General features: G+C 37.1%; 1 protein-coding gene across 3 annotated transcripts in view; it reads left to right on the top strand.

Moving 5' to 3' along the window:
• TRAPPC9 (trafficking protein particle complex subunit 9) overlaps positions 1-22,243 on the top strand; it is a 520,195-nt gene that overhangs the window by 54,756 nt on the left and 443,196 nt on the right. For all 3 annotated transcript variants that reach the window (XM_075024013.1, XM_075024014.1, XM_075024012.1), the window contains 4 exons: positions 1,963-2,108; positions 8,299-8,384; positions 17,881-18,007; positions 19,604-19,736. In XM_075024013.1, the coding sequence (XP_074880114.1) occupies positions 1,963-2,108; positions 8,299-8,384; positions 17,881-18,007; positions 19,604-19,736 (492 nt within the window). The remainder of the gene's footprint in view (positions 1-1,962; positions 2,109-8,298; positions 8,385-17,880; positions 18,008-19,603; positions 19,737-22,243) is intronic.

Below are 22,243 nucleotides of genomic sequence, written 5' to 3'. Positions count from 1 at the left end.
AAGTTGCATTCTAATTTGTAACAAAATTCTATCAGAAGAGGTTTCAAAATATGAAATATCCAGCAATCTGTCATACTTTCTCTTTACTCCTCAGGCTTGTTGTCTGTTATTTTGCATATGATTGCGACAAATTGCTGACACTAAGCATCACCAACAGATAATATACAGATGTGATTTATTTCTTGTTCCAAAATACTTTTAGTGTTATCTAGTAACTTCTTATCAGGTGTCTTGTATCAGGGATAACATGTAAGAGTAACACTACACAGACAGCTTCATTATCTTTCAGCAGTGGCACATTATTTTCAATGATCTGGGTAATTTTTAAATTGTTTTCTTGTATGTATGTGATTTTGTTAGTGGGATATTGGTACAACTGTTCTTTAATGTGCTGAGGACTTAACATTATTTTCATGTTCTCAGTAATAGTTTACTGTTTTGAAATGAAGTATAATTCTGTAGCTTTGGCAAGTGAATTATTTCAGTTATATCCTGTAAATGATGCAAAACTCTTAACGTGTAAAAGAATACCTATCTGCTTTTCAAAGTGAAGACACTTAAGTTTACAGCTGAGGAAGGCAGGTTTCTTTCTTAGTGCTCAAGTGCTCTTGTCATACTATTTGAAGAACTTCATAAAACACAACTTAATCATGTACTGTAACATTTATAATCTCTCTGGTTTATTATGGCATTATCAAAGAATTCCCCTGAGATAAGTTTTACTGTGGGAGTTTGGTAGGAAAGAGGGGAAGAAGGGAGTTAATCTTTAAACAAGTTGGGGTTTTCTAGCATTCTTGCTCTTGGCCTCTTAATTGGTTTTAGAAGTCTCCTAGGATTTTAGCTAGACTCTGTTGTTTGTCTTGGTACACGCCTACTATATCTTTTAAGTATCTTTTAAATATTTACTGCTGGAAAATTTTGTAAACATTTTATTTCATTCTTGCTTGTCTACCTTGGTGTGGTGGGATGCCTCTAGCAATTGGCAAAAACTGTAGTTTTATTCTGTAGGATTTTTTTTTTACTTGAAAACCAAATTTTAAAAAAGTTGGAGATTTAATCCACAAGTGATTATAAAGGGGAGATTCTCGTCTCTTGATGATGTTCTTAATTAAAAGCACAAATACCTCAAGATTAATAGACTGTAGCAAAATACCTATGATGCTGAATGATGCCTTTATTCACCTTTTGTTTTTCCTTTCCTCGCTTCTTCCTAAGTAACTAGGATTCTTACAGGCTTTTATAATGCTGCTACTTCTACTGAATATCCACTAATTTATTGCTTGTTCTTATGCCCAATGTTTAGTCTCTTAATTTCCCATCAGCTTTGGAAGGCCAGTGATTTCCCTGCATGGTATTGTAGGGATTTGGGTCTAACAGGGATATAGTCCAATAAATCATTTGTTTTCTGTCTATTTGTAATTGCTTTCTGGTCATTCAACAAACCCACCAAAATTTCTGGGACGTTTCCTTCCTTCTAGAAGCAACTCTGTGCGTTTTAACTGTTTTAAAGTCTGTTTTATTCACCTTGGAGAAGTTCTTTACATTGTCCAATGAAATTTCTTGTGGCTTCTAGTTTGGGTTTAAGGTAAATATTTGGTTGTTTTCTGCACTGGACTTGTGGTCTATCTGTTGTTATCTGCACTTAACTTGGAAATTTATAGCTGGATTTCAGATCACCGATCTGGATAGTTTGGGTTTTGTTGGTTTCTACAGAAGATGTTTTTCCTTTGGTATTTGTTTTCTGAGAGCTTTCTGAAACTTTGTCTTTAGTTTCCTTGAGTTGGTATTACTTTCTTTTGTACTTTAAGTGTTTACTTCATGTTTTCCATCTCAGGTGTTTTAATCAGTACCTACTGAGACCGTCATTTAGTATTTATCAGTTCATTTTTAACACAACCATCTATTATAAAATAAAATAGAATAGAATAAATAAAATATTTTAAAATTGTTTTTACTCAACAGATCTGTTAAGCTTTTGAACCTCCCGACCAGTCTTCGACCTCACAAAATGAAAAGTCTACTTGGTCAGAATGTGTCAACCAAAAGCCCATTCATATATTCTCCAATTATTGCACACAGTCGTGGGGAAGAACGAAATAAGAAAATAGGTAAGAATATTTTGCAGTATTTTCCATTGTTTTATTAATTAGAAAATCTTTCTTGGTCAAGGAAAGCAAACCTGAACGTTACTTTCTTGTGTTTGAAATAATCAGTTTTTTAGCCTAAACTTCTGAAGGAGCAAAGCTTTGTTCTCCGTGGGACAGTTTCAAAGTCTTATAGATGATAAAACTGATTTTCAGAGGATATAAATTAGTTTTATTTCCTTCTCAAACAAAAGAGAAATCAGGTAAAACTTAGATCTGACACATTCTGTTTGGCAGCACCCATCTTAGCCAGTTACTATGTGTGGTGCCCTGAGCTAGATGCACTGTTGGGGTTTCCCCTTTTCTGTTAGGGTATCATCATGAACATGAAGAAATTAGGATGAATGAGTGGCAGTTTCTTGCACAAAAGATGCAAATTCATAATAAACTGGACTGTGGTAGTTCATCAGCCATAGAATCCCAATGTTAGACCATTGGGTTTTAAAATTGGTTTTCAGTTTATCTCTTTCAGAGGCATCTAGTTGATATCCTATTATGATTTAACATAAACTCAGAATTATTAACTGTCTGATTAGTCAGTTTTTCTTAAAGACAGTTCAGCAAAAAAATCAAAAAGGCCTTATAAGCAATGTTTGGAATACTAGTTATCTTTTGCTAGAGGATTATGTCATTCATTACAAAGCTCTTTAGTGCCGTAATTGTGCCGTTGGAAATAGATTACAAGGCTTGTTTAAAATCCTGGATTAAGTTACAAATATTGGTAGTCCTTTTTGTTGCTTTTGTGCATATCACGTGCATGATAATTTTTAACATAAGCATTAGTGTCAGCACAAAAAGGACTTGTGTGACAATGGACAGAACTGATTGTAAAAACTTCAATACAGAAATTTGCAGAATGTTGTTTTTCTTAACTTGCCTCCTTATGTCACTAATTTTAGTACAGAGTAACCACCAAAAAAAAAAGAAAAAGTAGAAAAACAATACTTGGAAATGTCACCAAGGTTTATTAGATTTTCTATATCATGCTTTGAATTGTAAAATACTGAACATCGTAGGTAGTGGCTCCAACTACTTTTCAAATAGGTAGCTCAGGAACAAGTTAGGGCAGAAACTTGAGTAGGACAAGTGGGTGTGCTCCTCAGCACCTGAACTTCTGTCCTCTGCTCCCTGCCCCTTTCAAGCATGAATGCATATGAAAGGTGGGGAATGCTTTCCATTTCCTATATTCTCAGTTTCTCTTGCTAGTGGTAGTGTATTTTTATTGTAGTGTATTCCACTGCTCCCTGGGACACCTCCTTTTTTTGTCTCTCTCCTTTTTTACCCTTCTAACAGTCCTCTTTCATCTACCTTTAAAATTAATTTTCTCCAGCAGTGTAGCAACTACTTGGCTTGTTCATCTGGATTGTGCCTGCTCTGCAGAGCCAGTACTCGGAGGATCTCTCTGTACGGTTTCTTCATTCTAACATGTGGGGCTACGGGCTTTTTCCACACAGTCTTCTAGGTTAGATGTTGGACTTAACCTGCCTGTGCTGTGAACCCCTAATTATGATTAAGATGATATCTCTCACCTTGAGAAGAACATGCCCATTTTCTAATTTGTTTTATGATGATGTGTATTTTCAATAAATAGTCGAAACATGAGGAACTGGGTAATATGCAGAGGTATGGATTATTATCTGACAGTTTGGATGGACATGGCTTACTGCTACTTTGCTACAGTACTACTTTGGTTTCAAAAGATAAAGGAAAAGAAATTTTTAAAAAAATAAGAAGAATTAAGTAAAGGATAAGAAATTATAAAAATGTAGATGTGTGGGAACATCTTAAAGTGCTCTGTTACAGAAATATTTCTATGGAAAATAGCTTATGTTATTTCTCTTAATAATCACAATTAAATTTTTAACATTTAATCTCTTAGGTATAACTTGTCATGTTTTTTTAATTTAAATAAAACCTTATTGCTAATCCTGTCAAACAGTTGTATTATGCAGTATTCTTGTTCCTTGATGGATACAAAAGGCACCTGCATTTTTTGAAACAGTTTAAGTTAGGATTTGTTTATGTGCTGTGTGTACCATAGGAGTTTTGTATTATACAGGGCAGTTTCTCCTTTTAGGTTTTTATTTAGCCAAAGGAGATGTCTGTACTGCTTGTGATCCCGTAAAGCATTTGCCTTTTGAAGTATATACACAGTGCATTCACTTTTAAAAGCCACTAATGTTTCACTCAAAGTTTTGCAAACAAAAGAATATACAAAATAAGAGACTTCCTTTGAAAGAAGATGAGAAATTTAATAAACTTTGAAACTAATGAGAATATTTTAATGACATGCATTTAATTTAAAACAACAGCAATAACAAATGATCTGTGTTTTTCTTACATGGAAATATGTAAGCCATGTTTTGGTTAAATTGTTGTTACAGCAAAGGAAATCCAGTACTGCTGACAAACCCAAAAGAAACAAAACCCTTTAGAAAGTCTTGAGGAAACGTTTTCAGTTTTCAGCTTGATAAGCTTTTCTGACTGGAAACAATAAAACTTAGGATTCTTGCCTTTGGAGAGGGTTGGGGAGCATTCCTTACTACTCTTGTAGGTGCACATACCTACCCTGTTGCCTATGAACATGCAGGTGTCACAGCTTTGGACACTAACACCCCAAGTTTGGCTGACTTCACGAATCGTGCTTTAAACTAACAATCTGCTAGCCAAGATTCTCCTGCCTCTTCTAGGTAGGTGGATCCTATCTCTCCCCAACAGGCTGTATTTGTTGAAGGACCTCCCGTGATCACAGAAACCAAAGCCCTAGTGACACCACCAGCCAGGAAGCCATGTATTGATCTGCACGATGCATCGACTTCTGCCTGTACCCCCACCTCTGACTGGCAAGACAGAGAAGAAAATCACTTGGGCAGCTGTCCCTTTACTTGCACCCCCAAGGCTCTGAAGTCCTGCTTGACCTTGCCCAGGTTCTGCTTTACCACGTCATCGGTGCCCACATGGAAAAGGAGTAGGGGACAGCAGCCTGTGCTTTTAACCAGCTGGGGCAGTCATCTCCCTGTGACATCCCAGATCTTGGCTCCTGGCAAGCAGCAAACCTCCCTTGACTGTATGCCATGCTGGCAGACAGGTGCCTCAGTGCCTCTCAACAGTCACACGCTGCTAGCACTTGCTGTGTCCTTTTGCAGCTTTTACTATGTGCTGCTGGTGCGGCTTCTCCCTCTGAATTTTGCTCATGGGCTTTTGTCCTCTGCCAAGGCTTCCTATCTGTTGCTGGCTGGTACTTACAAGGAAGGAGACTGAAGTGACATCCTGTTCCTATGGGTCATAAGAGACCACGGCGCCTCCGGCTCCAAGGTGCTGTCAGTTCGCTGGTGAAGCTCTTGTCCAGTAGTCTTTGGAGGTCAGTGCCATGGGGCCCTAGCATTTCTTCTTGCAAAGCCTCAGAGAATACTCTTGTTTAGCCCAGCTGTTACCTCCTCCTGCAGCTCCTCCACCCACTGCCTGAGCGAGCCCACCAGAGCCCACCTTGCACAGGTGGAGCTTCCACCTCCTGCACCCAGGAGGCAGGGGCACAGTCTTTGCAGCCCTCCACCTGGACAGCAGCTGCCCTGACAGCAAGCTCTGCCTGGGTGGCTGCCTCCACTGGCACGGTGGTAGCCCGTTCCTGTCTGCTGCAGAGCACAGCCCTCGCCTGGCTTCTACCACCATGCTGCTGGCAACCTCAAAGCACTGCCTAATCGGCCCTTCCACTTCCCCGGAGACCTCCAGCCGCTGGGTAGGCTTGCACAGGAGTCCGCAGCCCTTTCCGCGCAAGCCGCTGGCACCGCTCCCCTCAGGCGCCGTGTCCTGCGCACCCCGCAGCCTGCCCGCGCTGCTCCCCTCAGGCGCCGTGTCCTGCGCACCCCGCAGCCTGCCCGCGCTGCTCCCCTCAGGCGCCGCTCCCCGTGCCCGCACCCTGTTTGCGGCGCTGCCCAGGGGCCGGCGATCTGCGGCTTCCCGCGCTTTGACCTGCCCGCGCGGACAGCCGGCACCGCCCAGGTCTCGCCCGCCGCTCTGTGGTGAGACCTGTCGCCGTGCCGGCCGGTCTCTCCCCACGCACAGCCCAAGGGTCTGGTGGGCTGAGAAACCCCCTCAGACACCCGGCGGGGGCCTCGAAAGCCTGGCACTCTTCTCAGCGCCCCGCAGCTGCCTCTTGCTTGTGCTGCCAGCGTCGGCTTCACGCGGTTTCAGTACTATTCTAAGGAGGTAGATCGGGGAGTTTTCTGTGCTGAGGGAGGGATTGTATCTGTAAAACGTAAAGGATTCTAAGCTCACTTCTTATTTTTCGAAGGAAAGAGATTCAAGCATCAGACAAATGTATAGTTTGAGCTCAGAGTAATACTTAGATGAAATCAAGAGTTTCCAACACGTTTTTCGGGTCACTGACTTTTCAGAATCACTTTTTACGTGGTTGCATTGAAATAATTTTCAGAAAGAACATTCCAGTCTTGTTGTAGTTTTTACAATGTGGACATTTATTTAGAAGGACTGAAGTGTCTACTTTGGCTACTACAAGTGCCTGTGTTGATACAGTTAACCACAATGAGGCTTCAGTGCTTACATAACTTTGAAGCTCTGTACAATACCTCTTCAGAGGAGTAACTGAATCTTTTGGGGACTGCAGAATGTGTAAGTCATTATGGACACTTAGAAGGAATTAAATAAAAGGAAACTTACAGAACATCTCATACAGTTGTTCTTTTGAACGTTGTGTTTTAATCAACAGTTTTACTTTTCAGGTTTCATAGTAATATAACCTGTTAGTATCTCTGAATGTATGTTTTTAATTTCCACTAGCATTAATTGGAGTTAAACATTTGCATTAAGTGCATCTCCCTTGAGCTCTCTAATACTGCTTGCAAAATGTAATCAGATGGTAAACCATTGTGAATGTACAATTAGAGTACAGATGGTTTCAACTGTGAATGACAGTCTTAATAATCCTGGTTTTTTTACCGGATGCTTTCTAATAACCTAGTAAAAAAGTGTTGGTAATGTATGTTAAAATTATTGAGTAAAGTAGTAAAAGTTAATCTATGTATATTATAGGTTAGCTTATATTCATGATTTCTTAACAAATACAGTTAAACCACCTTTTGTTTATTTGGACTGCAGGTCCTCAACTTGCATGGAGAATCTTGTCACATTCAGTTTTAAGTCTGAACATCAGGTGCATGTGGTTAACTATGAGAAATTTGGAAGTTAGGATCTTGTGGGCTGAAAAGATTATGAAGTGCTGATGTAAAATAATCTTTCAGCATTGAACAGTTCCTCAGAACTTGTGTCTCTGCTGCTGACCTCCCTTCCACAAACTTCTTGTCTCCTTAAATTAAAAAAAAAACAAACAAAATTTTAAACTTGGCAGGGTGAAGTGTCATTAAATTTGAACCTCTGTTTCTTGTAGTGAGATATAAGCCAGAAGTACATCTTATTACCTGACCTATTTTTGTTTGTTGTCCTTCTTAAGTGCAAGTTACTTAATAATTTTTGTTATTGCTTAAGTCTCCATTTTATGAACCTCAAAAAAATTTGTATCTGTAGAACCTAGTGTCATCTTCCCCTCCCACAGCATCTCCCAAATTAATTACTGTTTCCCAAAGAAAATTAGGAGGAGGAAACTGAGGTGGCATCTTGCTGGTGAGCAGTTGTTTCCTTCTTAATTTAGAGTGATCTTTTACTTACTCCGTATCATCAGCTGTGTCTATATGAAGACTTGTTTCCATTATTTTTAATTTCCTTCTTCCTGTTGTTTTCATTCCTTATCTGGTTGCTGCTTATCTGAGGCTTAAATATGCAAGGCTATGTGTATTCTGTACCTAGCTCTAAGTATATAAGCCTTTAAGTGTTTAAGGATGTGTTTAAGTACTGTTTTGAATTGATGCCTGAGTTAATTTTGCCAATGTAATGTTGGGTCTTTGGAGTACTATTACTGTATTAATGAATGCTTCAGGTTCTTTAACGCATTGTTTTGGCCGGGATTTATAGCTCGTGTCCCATAATGCACTTGAATAGGACTTGGGCTGTGAAGATTATACAGAGATGTTAATTTAGACCATAAAGATAATACAGCAGTCTGACAGCTCAGCTGATTCTACTTTTTTATAACACTATGATTAGGTAATTCCTGCATTAATTCTATAATCATTTCATATAGACTTCCAGTGGGTCCAGGGAGATGTATGTGAAGTTCAGTTGATGGTGTACAACCCTATGCCTTTTGAGCTCCGAGTAGAAAACATGGTATGTATCTTTCTAAATCTCCCCTTTCTATTATTTTTCTGAAAAAAATCTCATTTGGACTTTCAAATGTGGTTTTCTATAAAACCAATAGTTTAAAAAATTGTTTAACCCGGTATAACCTCAGTTTAACAGTGCAATACTGTCAATTTTCTGATATTTGTTGGTAATGAGGTATTGAAATGAAATTCTCTGCCACTCAGAGTGTTTAAATGCTTTACTGTTAGTGACCTGTGAATCAATTTTGTACCTTTCTGCATTGACTAGAACTTGTGCTATATAATTTACATATACTGGTTTTCAAGTAATAATTATATCATGAAACCTACTAATTAGTGTATACTTGCTACTGTAATTTAAAAATCTGCATTCTTCCTAGCTTTTCAAATTCCCATTTTGACCACATTTTTAAAAATCTGAGGAAATAAAATAGTTCTGAGAAGCTTTATTTTTAATAGAAGCTTCAGCCTGTGGATCTGCTGTTCCCAATGATATATGTTATTTGAAAACACCGTAAGGTAAAATTGTCAGGAGGGAGGAAAAAAAAAGGCTAAAATACCAGAGAAGCACATAAGGTTAGAAGGATCAAGCCCAAGCCCTCTACTACTTCAGTCAACTGCTTGTAGTGTATCCTGAAACAAAGTAAATTAGGGGGTTTTTCCCCTCTTCATGCCAACAGCAGTTTTTTTTGTTATCCACTTAAAGGTTAAAAGGCCGCTAACTACCAAACCAACTTAACCTCCACTCAGTCCTAATCCAGTGTTGTCCTTTATGTTAAATATTTTTACCTTCAATATTACCTTCAATATTATTAAAAAATAAATCCTACCTGTTAGAGCCCATTGTTCTTTAGACTAAGTAAGGCTTATATATAGTGTGTATATTTATTTGCTCAGGATTTCTGTATGTTTTTTTATTGATAGGTCCATTGCAGTGGCTAGTCAAACAATTTGACCTAATTTACTGATAATATGCCACATACAATAAAGCGTTTTTCCATGGGAAATGAACATGCCCAAAGATTGTGCTTATAGCATAATAAAATTAATTCTTGGGAGCCAACACGCTTGTTTCTTCAGCAGTATTTTCTCTAACCCTTGCAGAAGTATTCCACATTGTTAGGAATGAAAAGAAAAAGTAATTGTAAAGCTGCGCATCAGAAAGGACTCTATATAGGAATTTATTTAAGAACATTTTGTTTTATAGTCTAATTTGTATTGTGTAACTAATGGTGTAATTATATATTTAAAAAACTGACTTTGGGTAATTTCTTAATTTCTTAATGAGGAAATTTCTTATGAGTGCTTACATATACTTAAGGACTCAGAATACAATTATTTGCATAGATGTGCACTCCATCCACTCCCTGAGCAAATTAATTGTAGTAGCATGAATACTTCTTTTTACTGTTAGTGTTCTATCTTTGAATTAATACTGAATTTCAGTTTCATTGGTAAGCATAAGAGGAAGCAAGCTTGCAAACTAGATACAAATAATTGAACTGATTAATGTAATTCTTTAGTCAGTGCTCCATAAATAGAGTGCTTTGAGAAATTCTGCTGTGCGCTAATGTCGTCTCATTGGTAGAAATTAGTTGATTTTGCTGAATTTGTCTATGGTATCAAGAATGTAGCCAGCAAGTTGAGGAAAGTAATTATTCCCCTCGATTTGGCATTTGAGAGACATTGCCTTTAGAACCAAGGCCAGTTTTGAGCTCCATGTACAATAGCAATATTGACATACTGGTATCAGTCCAGCAGTATTACCAAGATGATTGGCAAGCTGGAGCATATGACGGATGAGGACAGGTTCAAAGAGCTGCATCTGTTCAGTTTGTAGAAGAGAAGAATACTGGGGTAATTCCTATTGCTTTCCTTGATTCTAAAATGGGAAGATGCAGTGGAAATGGAGCCATATTCTTCCCAGAGGTGCCCAGTGTAAGGATGAGAGTCAGTCAACATGTTGCAGTGATGGAAAACTTTCCTAATAAAAAATTCCCTTTTTTCAGTCATGAGGGTTATCATACAGTGGAACTGGTTGCCCAGAGAGAACGTGGGATCTCCATCCTTATTAATCTTCAAAACTTCAGTGTATAGGACAGTGAAAAACCTAAATGACCATCAAAGTTGGCCCTGTTTTAAGCAGTGGGCTGGGCAAGAGGACGTCTAGCATTTCCTTCCAGCCTAAATTGTTCTGATTTTCCAGTCTCATCTGTGAGCTTTCTAGAATGTGGGAATAGCTATTACTTTATCACAAGAATAAGCTCTTTTGTTTTTATTTTAATAATTCAAAGCGTTGTTTAATATTGTAAAATGTTTTGGTTTATTATTAACGTACTCATGCCTGCAGTTCCCATGCCCCCTTGTCTGATTTCTCATCACGTATCGCATTCTCTCATATTACTTAGTCTCATAGCATTGTTTTCATAGCAAGTGTATTATTTTCTGTCATTTAGTGGCAGTTTCAGCTTGTTTGTCCCACATCTTTTTTCCTTCTGTCTGACTGGGCACCTTACCTTTGCAGTATGAGTACTCGTTCAAGCTTGTTTCCAATGACTGCCAGTTCTTCTTTGAGTTCTCCATTGCTTGATTTCCTTTGTTTTTTACCCTTTTCATGGTTCACCATTCATTGACATGTAACTGTCCTGAAATCGATAGTCTTACTCCTTTTTTCTAGTTTTCCCCTTTCCCTCATCTTACAATTTATGATTTGTTGTTCTGTTAGCTTAGTTGTTTCATGTTAAATGAATGCTGGAAGCATCGATCCAAACTTTTATCATGATACTTTTCCGAATGTGTCTTCCTGTTTGTTATGGCTGAAAGTTGTGATGGTAAATAACTTAGTATTGAGTACAAGTTGTTAAGGACAACGATTCCCCATTGAACGGCTTCTCTAGCTTTTTTCATTATTTGAAGTATTAATGCTAAGTACATGTAGTTTAATTGAGGTATGCTTAAGTAAAAGAAATTGAATTTTTAGACTTGACATGAGACTGTGGACACAAGACTTTGATCACTGTTACTCAGATGATAAGTCCTGTACTGTCTGAAAGCTGATTTTTTTGTTGTTTTATTTTACTGCTCTCAAAGCTCTTTGCCCATCTTTGTTGTTCTTGCTGTTTATTCTGTCATGCATATTCATGATTTGAGACTCTATTTAGATACCTATTCTTCATGTGTGTCCCATTTCTGTATTACTTTTCTGTCTTACTCTATTTCATGTTTTTGTTTTGTTCATATAGTTAGAAGGCTGACCCATTGAAAGGTGCAATAGTGCTTGTAAAAAGACAAATGGAAATGTTTCATCGTGGAATATGGAGGTGATTAGGTCCAACAACTGTGTGTTTTAGTCAATAAAGTAAAGCAGGAGAGACCATAGGGTGATCAGAGGAAGTGCTTTAATAAAACTTAGCAGGTACCTTAAATCAAGAGTATGAGAGAGAGAGACAAAAATAAGCCTGACTAGTTTTGACTGCAATGGATTAGGCAGAATATTTTTGCTATGCTGGTGGAGCCCAAATTAACAGGAGATGTTTTGTTCAGATGTAAATAAGTGTATATACCGCTTTTTTCTCCCAGGAATATTGATTACTCTATAGACTTGTTCAGGTATGTGAATGATGGCCTCTATCTCTTTTGCAGTTACTAAGCCTTTTTCTCTGTCCAGGAAAAAATGACCTTCAGATTTCAGACCTTCAAAAAAAAAATAAAAAAAAAAAAATTGGGAAATCTCTGATGGATTTTTTTTGTATCTTGGGACAAAGGTTTCAAACAGTAAATCATGGTACAGTCTAGTGAGGCCTACTATTAAAATAAAATGCATGTGAAGATGCACTGCAAAGGGTGTTAAGTCCTTTAACTACTTTTTCCTCTTTGTTTCTCAAGTTTCATATTAAAGGGGGAAAAAAAAAACAACTGAGAAATTTTGAGGCAGTGTTATTTATTGAGTGAAAAACAACTGAGAAATTTTGAGGCAATGTTATTTATTGAGTGAAAGCATTTTTTCTGCACTTACTCTAGAAAATATAGTCATGGTTCTAAGAAGGCTACAATATATACAAAGCAGTGTAAACAGTGTTTAATAAATTAATATTGAGAAACTAAAAAATACTACCCCAAAACATGGGGATAATGTAATTTATAGTATTAAGTCATTATTCAAGAAGAAAGTCTTTGTTCTGTAGTTCTTCTGTTTGGAGCGTGTATTTGTTTGAAGACAATTTAAGTGTGGTATTTTGATTAATGATGCTGTAGGAATGGCTGTTACATTTTGTTTGTAAACTTCAAAACTACGCTGTTAGCCAAGAGCTCTATGTTGATGTTTAAAAATACCATCTCAAATTTTGATAAATCTTTATGTATAATCAGTCCCATGACTTAGCTTATGATCAAATTGTTTCCATGAACTGCTGTTGTGAGCAGTTCACATCTTTGTACTGTTTCTGCCATCTTGAGAGAATATTTACTTACTGATACGCTACATTTAATTGAAGCTATATTGGGCAAGAATGTACACAAAGAAGGTGTGGGGGGAGAAGGATAAAAATGGTCATCTTTGATGTTTTCTAGGTCTGCCTAAAATAACCTTATTAGAAATCATAGGGAAAATTTCCTTTTAAATAAATATTTGACAATTTTTGTGTAAAGTATTCAACAACATTGTATAAAGTATGTTCAGTGTGAAAACTAACTTGGAAGGCAATGTTACTTCAAAAAAAGAATGATTACATTTCAGGATTGGTAAGTAAAGCCTAAAAAAAGCAGTTACATACTCATGTTATTTTAACAGCATCCCCAAATGCTACCACTTACATACCAGTTGTTTTGTTTCTCTAAAACTACATTGAGGTTTGAAGTGATTGAAAGACATGCTGTGATAATAGCATGCATATATTCACTCTAAGACAATTTAAATTGTTTTATAAGAATGCAAGGAAATAGAAGTTTTTTTGTGTTTGGTTGTTTTTTTTTTTTTTTTTTTTTGTGTGTGTGTGTGATTCATATATTCCCTGGAGGAGACCTCGTATATGCGTAAACTTTTCCTATAAGGTCAGAAAGAACAATGATTACTAAAGGATTACTAAATATTATTACTTGAAATGAGGTACAAGACTCTAGGGAAAAGAAATCTAACACTTACTTCCCCCCCCCCCCCCCTTTTTTTTTTTTGTGCGTCTGATACGTTTAGGTAAAGGATATGACAGTACTTCAGACTTGATTTGATTGTCACTGTTAATCTAAAAAATTTTTAGGCGCCAGAGGGCAATGTTGGGCAAATATTGCTGAATTCTGCTATCCAGCAAAATAGCGATATGGAAAATGTCTCTCAGACATTCTAGATATGTCATTGTCTTTTAAAACTTACTTGTGTGGGTTAAGTTTTAAAGGTAAGTATCTTGATTTGTTTATGTCTGGAACTCTGAAGCCTAGTTGAGGTTTATATTGGGTTTTTTTCCATTTTGATGAGTTTTTATGCTTTCTTAGTGTCTTTACTTTTAAAAACTTGAAGTTTTACTGAATAGTAAAACTCTCTTAATGAGAGAAATGAATGCTGTATTCTTCTTTGTGTGGTAATACACTTGAGACTCTTTAATTTCTAGTCCAGGCATAGTATGTGCTTAGTGCAGGTGTTCTGGCATTTGCATTGCATTTGTTCTCTAGAAAAGCTCTTCGTTTTCATGGTTTTTGTTGTTAAAGAATAGACTGAGAATGCATTCTTAATGCATTATAAGAAAAACACATTGTGCTGAGGACTTATTTTGCTTTAGCAGTTATCTGTGATCAGCTTGCTGTGTTTGTGATTAGCATGATCCAAGTGTGTCATTTTGATATAATTTCAGTGGTTAGGGAGCAATGTACACTGTACATAACATTTTTTTTAATTTTTCCTTTACTGTTATTAAATCATTTTAATACTAGCAATTTCTCATAATAGTAACTCTTCCTTCTTGTCCATATGCATGTGCATATTTTGGGTGATTGTACTCCATATACATTCACATGCCTTTTTGTCTATTACTGTCTCTATCTTGATTTTTGTCTGGATTTTGTTTGCTGTTCATACTCATTTTAAATCCTTTGGCGAGGAAGATGCTTTCTCTGACAGCTGGATTGTGATCAATGCTTTTCCTAAGCCTTGACCATTAGCCTTTAAAAATACTACCATTGATTTATTTAATTTTTCTCAGTTCATTTCCCTATATATTTTTTCCTCCATGGTTGTGATCTTTAGTTTCCTCAGGGTTACTTGGCTCTGATCCATTCCAAGCCTCAATTCCCTGCAACAAGGGAGCTCATAGGTGCCATAGATCAAAACTAGCTGGGTGGTGAGGTTTTGACTGGCAACTTTGGGGTCATACAGCAGCCTGTATATGTGCGCACATGGCTACTTTAGGTGCGCTTCTTGAGGCTATGCTGGTTTATAGTCCCCCTTGAGGTTCTTTTTTCCTTTACAGGACCCTAAAAGGCTTTCAGGGAAATGTCTTCCCATGCACTCCCTCAATCCAGCTTGATAGTGGAGGATGTCTAATTGCTGGGATGGGGGACTAATTCATATTAAGTAAAAGCGTAAGACTGGTTATACTGCAAGAAGTGAAATGAATGTATAAATGTATGTCCTGACATCCAGCTTGATTAAAAATGTGAAGTAGAGGAGTAAGAACATGGGAGAAAGCTTTATTTACTCATTGCTTCCATCTCTCCCTTGCCCTAAGGAAAACTGGGATCATTAGGACCATGTCTTAATGAGCAGCTTTCCATATTTAAGAAAAGTGACCTGACTATGGTGGTGTCATTTCATAGTCTTTTGTATATGTTTATAGACATTTGGTATACTGGCTAATTTGGGGAGTTAGCTAGGAATGGAAAAGTAGTGGTGTGTATTAATTGTTGAAATTTAAGTTCAGTGTCGTTGTTAGGAGAAAGTTTGAACTGGAAAGGCTTTCCAGTTTAACCACTGCATTAAGTTATCTAATCCCCTCTTAGAGGCTGCCACTGAGGGAAATTCCAAAACTCCCTGGATAAACATGCTGGGAATGGTTAATGTGGAGTTGGCTTTGCTTCAGGGTAGGGAGACCGGTTAGATAATATTTAGGGGTTCCTGTCATTTCTGTTTATTTACATTTGCTATAGCTGATACTAAAGAAGACATTGGAGGTTTTTTTTTTTTGTAATGTATTTTTTAGGACTTTAAGTCCTTGGATGAAAGTATTTAGTTGAGGTGAATCCAGAATAATTCAAATATACTTGAGTATTTGGCCAAGTGATAGTTCAGTCCTTTCAGGACTGAAATAATTTTACAAAGCCCTTCTGTACCTGTTTTAAAAGTGAGTTTTGGAGTGTGTATGGCATCACCTTTTGTTTATGTTCTAAGATTTAGTTCAGCCAAAGCACAAGCAGAATGATTGTGATGAAGACTGAGGCTAGTTCAGTATTAAAGTGTGAATATTCACCCCATTTCTGTGGGGTGAATCCCACTGGAAGGATTCACATTCAGTCACATGCAATCAGTTATCATGCAGTCAGTTATCCCATGCAATCTGATGCACTGGGTGGTGAGTGTATAGGAAGACGGAATTAGTTTTCACTTACTTTTTTGTGGATTGTTTCTGACAGCTGAAGTCTCCATGTGAAACTGGGGGAAAACAAGAATTCAATAGAAATGAGGGTTTAACACAGTGTTTTCTTATAACTCAAGTGAAATGATGAAATTGAATTTTGTGCAATATTAAGGATAGAGTTCTCTAACGTACCTTTCCACAAAGCAAGAGTAGCTTTGATTGAATTAGGTGTTGTCTCAACGGTGTCAAGTCTACAAAGAAGTAATTGCTAGAATGAAGTATTTTATAGCTTTTGGGTATATTATAATCTTGATGACTTCAAATCTTCAGTAGAAGAGAAATCAAGAAAGTGACAAACTTGTTCAGCTTGCTTTCTTAAGCTTCTGGTGTGTTTAGGACTTTGCTGTTAAAAATCTTAGGTACAAAGCATTTATTTAGTTGTTATGTAGCATGTATGTAAAAGATAGTTATTTGTTAATTTTCCAGAAGGCACAATGCCTTCTGAGGTGGGAGGACATTCTGATAATGGCTTTTAATTTAGTTCAGTTTTTGACTGCTAGTGGGTTGATTTTGGTTAATATCTAGGAAATGCTTGAAGAAGACTTGCTGGTGGTTAGTCCCAATGCAAATCAGGCCATTAAAGACTTAATGTACAAGACAGGTCAAGTTTCAGTCATTAGCTGGGTTATTCCGGTGGTGCCATTTACGTTTCTTTAAGTACTTGTTATATGAGTATCAATTTTCCTAATTTCTAATTGAGACTTGGAAACATAAGAGGGCTAGTCTGCCTTTTACAGCTGACACGAGCATTAGAGGTGCACCATTCAAAACCCAATTGAATTACAAACTAGGCAGTCATAGATGTTTTCAGCGGGAAGCAATGCTGGTATTCTGGCACTGTGCAGATAATGTTGCTGCTTCTTGAACTCCTTGTTCAGTCTTCAGTTGATTTGTGGTTTTCTGTGGCTCCAACCATGAGTTTTTTCATCTGTCTTTACCTCTTTCATAGAGTTTTGAGTTCCTGTGAAGCGTCCTCATGGAGTTGAGGTTTAATCCAGTTGTACTTACTGCATTAATTGATGGAGATATTTGGATGGCATCTTTATTAAAAAATAAAAATAAAAATCTGTGTGTAGAAAAGCAGCTGGTAACTTAGACTTAATGTGCTTTACAACATTAAATTTCTTACTTGCAACAGTACATTCTGTGTTCAAGCATCTTAAATTCATTAACTGAGCTACCCCCCCCCCCAAGTTTATTAAATATTTTTTTTTCTGCTTAATTTCTAATTTTGTCCCATGTTTTAAATTTAGGATGCTAAAAGATTTCTCTGGCACTGAGGGAGTAAATCATACAGTCTAACTGCAGGCATCTAGGCTTGATAGAGGATCAATTTAGCAAAATGAATGCCTTATTCCAACTCATTGAAATGTTTAGGTTGGATAGTAAAGCTAGACTTGCTCCATTATCTGTAAATACTAATTTTTTTTCCTCCCCATTGATAAATATTTTCTGGCCAGGAACTTTAATTAAAGCTAAGCAAGAGCTGGTATTGATGTTTGATTTCCACTGTCCAAAATATAAGCAAATGTATAACTAAGGTCAGAGATACAATTAAATGTAGGTACAAAACAACACCATGCAGATTGTATCACTCGTTCTTTTTACTGTGCTTGGGTATAAATTTTTATTAGTTTTTCATACATTGTTCCCATCTCGGATCCTGAAACATGTTTCACTGTTGAATACAAATCTTTCCATAATTCTAGATGCATGCTTCACTCACTGGAACTTAAAACCCAAAATAACTGCTATGAGCAAACTGGAATAAACTGTAAAAGTTTGGGTGATGTAATGCAAGGGATTGAAATACAAGTATATATCATAAAAATGTATGTGTATATCATAAATGGATTTATCTATGTAATATGACTTTTTCAGGGTCTCTTGACAACAGGAGTAGAATTCGAATCTCTTCCTGCAGCTCTTTCTCTACCTGCAGAATCTGGTCTCTATCCAGTAACTCTTGTTGGTGTTCCTCAAACTACTGGACAGATCACTGTTAATGGTAAGGATTGTCTTTAGTCATTCTCTTCCTAGCAAAGCAAACACGTGTTTTACATCTCTGTGGATTACCTCAGTTTGTATGCCATGTATATGTTTGCCACTCTGAATTCTCCTCAGTAAGTAACAGAAAAAACAAAAAAAGAGATCTGTTTTCTATACTAGACTTCATTAAAAACATAGCCTGATAAATCACTTGGTTGCAACAGCAGTAATGAACACATATTTACAATACCTTATGTACGAGAGGAAAAGGATAATGAACTTGAACTCCCCTTTATAAACACTTTCATTTGGAAAGCTTCCGAGGAGGATTACTTGAACTTTTTCATGAGAATGCAGAAGATAATCTTGCAGTTCCTTTTTCTTAATTAACTGTGTTCATGTAAGATTACAGAAATTTTTGCAGATTGCTTCTGTAGAAACAATTTAGCCAATGCGTGTAGTCTGTTGCAGTCGAGATACCATTTCATTAATAAGCCTAAATTGAATTGTGTTTGTAGTAAGTAAAGAGAATTAAAGAGCTTTTGTAGAAGACAAGCAGATCAGTCTCCTAGAAAAGGAGCTATATGTGAAGATGATAGATTCAACACATAGGACTGAATCATCTTACCAACACACAATTTTAGGTATGTGTTCCTGGAATACAGAGTTACAGGCAAAGAACCTTTTTAATAAAGCTAAACACCAAAAGAAGATGACTTTGAACTTCAAGAAACTCTGTTCTCACCGAATTTTTCTTAAGTGCTTTTCTGTCTGCTCCTAAAATGATTCTTCATTTGATTTTTTTTTTTTCACAGAAACTATTTCAGTAAATACAGAATAGCATCAAAGCATTCAGAACATTTGTGCTGTAGTTGTCTGCTTTTAGTTTCACATACTAAAAATGTATTGCAAGTAGAGGAGTTGATTTCTGCACTTGGCAGCTGTTTGTGTGTCAATGTATCAAATTTTTCTTCAGATATAGCTTATATATCTCCTGGTAAGGAATCGGTGTAGAGGTACTTTCCTACTAAATTGAACTTCCAGCAGATAAGCTGTGGTATTTTATGGCAGGTGTCTGTGTGTGTATGCATATATACTTTTTTTTTCCTAATTAATTTCCTTTAGGATTCTTTTTTCCTTACCTTCTGAATACCTTCTGAAGAGTTGAGACTCTTCCCTGTAATCATTTTTTGGAGGAAATAGGGAACTGTTAATGTATGTTGAAGGGTAGTGGATTAAGTGATGCAGTATAAAATAGTGGTCTCTATACAATGACTTGTGATGTTGATCTTGTAAAGGATTCTGCAGAACTTAACCACAACGCATGGTAGAAATCATGGACTGTTTTTAAAATTTTTTATTTATTTTACATCTCACACATACAAAGGCGTGCATGTGTGTTGTTTGTATGTTGTTATGTAGTTATAAATGTTTTTATTTAGGGGGTTTGAAAATGTTTTACATATTTTGTGTCCTGAGAAGATTCTCCTGTAGAGAAGATGGTGGCTTGGGTAGCATAAATGTTGGCAAGATCTGACTAGTAAGCTTAGTAATTTTACACCTTTCAGAAAACAGAAAAATTCACAACATACTGGTGTTTTCTTCTAAAAATCAGGTTACCATACTTCAGTTTTTGGAGTCTTCAGTGATTGCCTTCTGGACAATCTTCCAGGAGTGAAGACCAACGGCTGTACTGTTGAAGTCATTCCAGCTTTGCCAAGGCTGCAGATCAGTACCTCCCTTCCAAGGTGAGAAACTGAATTAAACGATGATTTTATTCGGTCATATTTAAGTGTTAGTTACAAGCTGAATAAAAACTCCTTCATCTGAGTATATAATCAGTGCTTTAGTAAAGTAAGACATAAACCATACCTGTACTATTTACTTTAGAATATAAATCTAAGTTTTTTGTTTTACTGCATGAAACCTTGGAATTTCATAGAAAATATTTTGCTATTTAATTAACTTTCTTTTAGAAAGAGCTGGTAAGACACTGATTCAATTCAATTTTTGCAACTTTTCAAGTTTCAGAGCATTCACCTACTAAGTGGCATGTTGATTACTATATCTCAGAGACTTGCCATCCATCTACCGTTTAGCAAATATTTGTAAAAGTACGGAGTTTTAGTTTTCCCTTTTTTTTTGTTTTTTGAACTATTACTTTTAGCTATGGATCAGGAAACAGCCTTTTGTTACTGACTGCCTTGATAGCTCAAGTACCACAGGGATTGTTTTATTGATTGGAAGATCTCACCTCCATTTATGATCCTTAGTAGGATGATCATCAGTATTGTATGACACAAAGAGATATATATGTGTGTGTATATATGTAATTTTTTTTTTTTTGGTTGCGTTCTTCAGTATGGCTTAGTAAAGCAAAGGAACCAGTTTGGTTCTGATTTTTCCATATGGAATTCCACTTTTCTAATGTGGAATGGGCTGTGTTGATGGCATTGTGTTACAAAGATATATAAGTAACATCCTGACGAGGACAGCAAAATAAAAAACCACTGCAATTGAGTTATGTGTTGGTAAATTCCCTATAAATATTTTGCTATATATGGAGTCTGTATGATTTAGCTGTAATCAACATTAATAGTAGCTAGCCAAAGCTATGAATAAATTAAAAAACATGATGGGCTTGAAAGACTTTGAAAGAATTGCAAATATTCTTAAATGAGCATAATATCTGCACTTTTGGGATATATGTTCAGCTGATATGTGGAACATTAACAAGATTTTCTTTGTATATTGGTGTGTTCTTACTTTTTCATTGGTGTTAAATTTACTCTTAGTTTCTTCAGATGCTTTAGTTTCAGTACTCAGTCTTAGTTCCTGTAACACCCTGGGAATTCAGATGCACTTCTGGCTACTTTGCAGTATGCCAGAGAGGTCCCTGCTTCCCATCACTTACTCCTTCTCCCAGCCTCTATGATGCCAGCAAATTGCCTCATGTGACTCCTGTCAACAATGGTTTATCCTTTGGGTTCTCTGGAAGATGATGTACGTTCAAAAGACATGGTGAAGAACTGAAGTGAAGAACTTAAATAAAGAACACTCTTAATTCACAGACAGCAGGATAAGATCGGAATCCAATTTTTCTCTTTGCATCTTGCTGACTTTCTTTACATTTACATTTCCACTGACATCCATCAGCACGTTAGCTTTTATAGCTCCTTCTACTGGAGTCAAGATGACATTTCTTAATTTTTCACCAGATTTATTTTTAAAGTACTTGAGAAAATCTTATACTGTATTTATTGCCTTCTTTGTAGGTGAAACTGTAGGACAAGGTTTGTTTGAAAAGTCATAGCGCTTTATCATTTCTTTAAAAGTTGATTGCTGTAATAGTAATTTGAGGGTGATAGTCATATTGCCAAGAATAATTCTAGGTCTTTCCGGCATACCATAGTGTCTTTTTAGAACTGTAAAAAAATTTTTATTGATCTATGTTACGGAAGGTCAATTTAATAAGCTCAATTTAGCAGAAGCTGTAATAGAATCATAGAATCATTTAGATTGGAAAAGACCTTTAAGATCATCGAGTCCAACCATTAACCGAACACTGCCAAGTCCACCACTAAACCATGTCCTAAGTACCATGTCTACACACCTTTTAAATACCTCCAGAGATGGTCACTCAACCACTTCCCTGGGCAGCCTGTTCCAGTGCTTGACAACGCTTTCAGTGAAGAAATTTTTCCTAATATCCAATCTAAACCTTCCCTGGTGCAACTTGAGGCTGTTTCCTCTCATCCTATCACTTGTTACTTGGAAAAAGTGACTGACCCCCACCTCACTACAACCTCCTTTCAGGTAGTTGCAGAGAGCGATAAGGTCTCCCCTCAGCCTCCTTTTCTCCAGGCTAAACAGCCCCACTTCCCTCAGCTGCTCCTCAGAAGACTTGCTCTCTAGGCCCTTCACCAGCTTTGTTGCCCTTTGGACATGTTCCAGCAACCTCCATGTCTTTCTTGTAGTGAGGGGCCCAAAACTGAACACAGTATTCGAGGTGTAGCCTCACCAGTGCCAAATACAGGGCAATCACTTCCCTGCTCCTGCTGGCCACACTATTTCTGATACAGGCCAGGATGCCGTTGGCCTTCTTGGCCACCTGGGCACACTGCTGGCTCATATTCAGCCGGCTGTCAACCAACACCCCCAGGTCCTTTTTTCCACCAGGCAGCTTTCCAGCCACTCTTCCCCAAGCCTGTCGCATTGCATGGGGTTGTTGTGACCCAAGTGCAGGACCTGTCAC

Source organism: Buteo buteo, chromosome 3, assembly GCF_964188355.1.
Source record: "Buteo buteo chromosome 3, bButBut1.hap1.1, whole genome shotgun sequence".
In the NCBI taxonomy this organism is placed as follows: Eukaryota; Metazoa; Chordata; class Aves; order Accipitriformes; family Accipitridae; genus Buteo; species Buteo buteo.
Note: the sequence above shows the minus strand (reverse complement) of the source record. Positions and strands in the feature narration are given on the sequence as shown.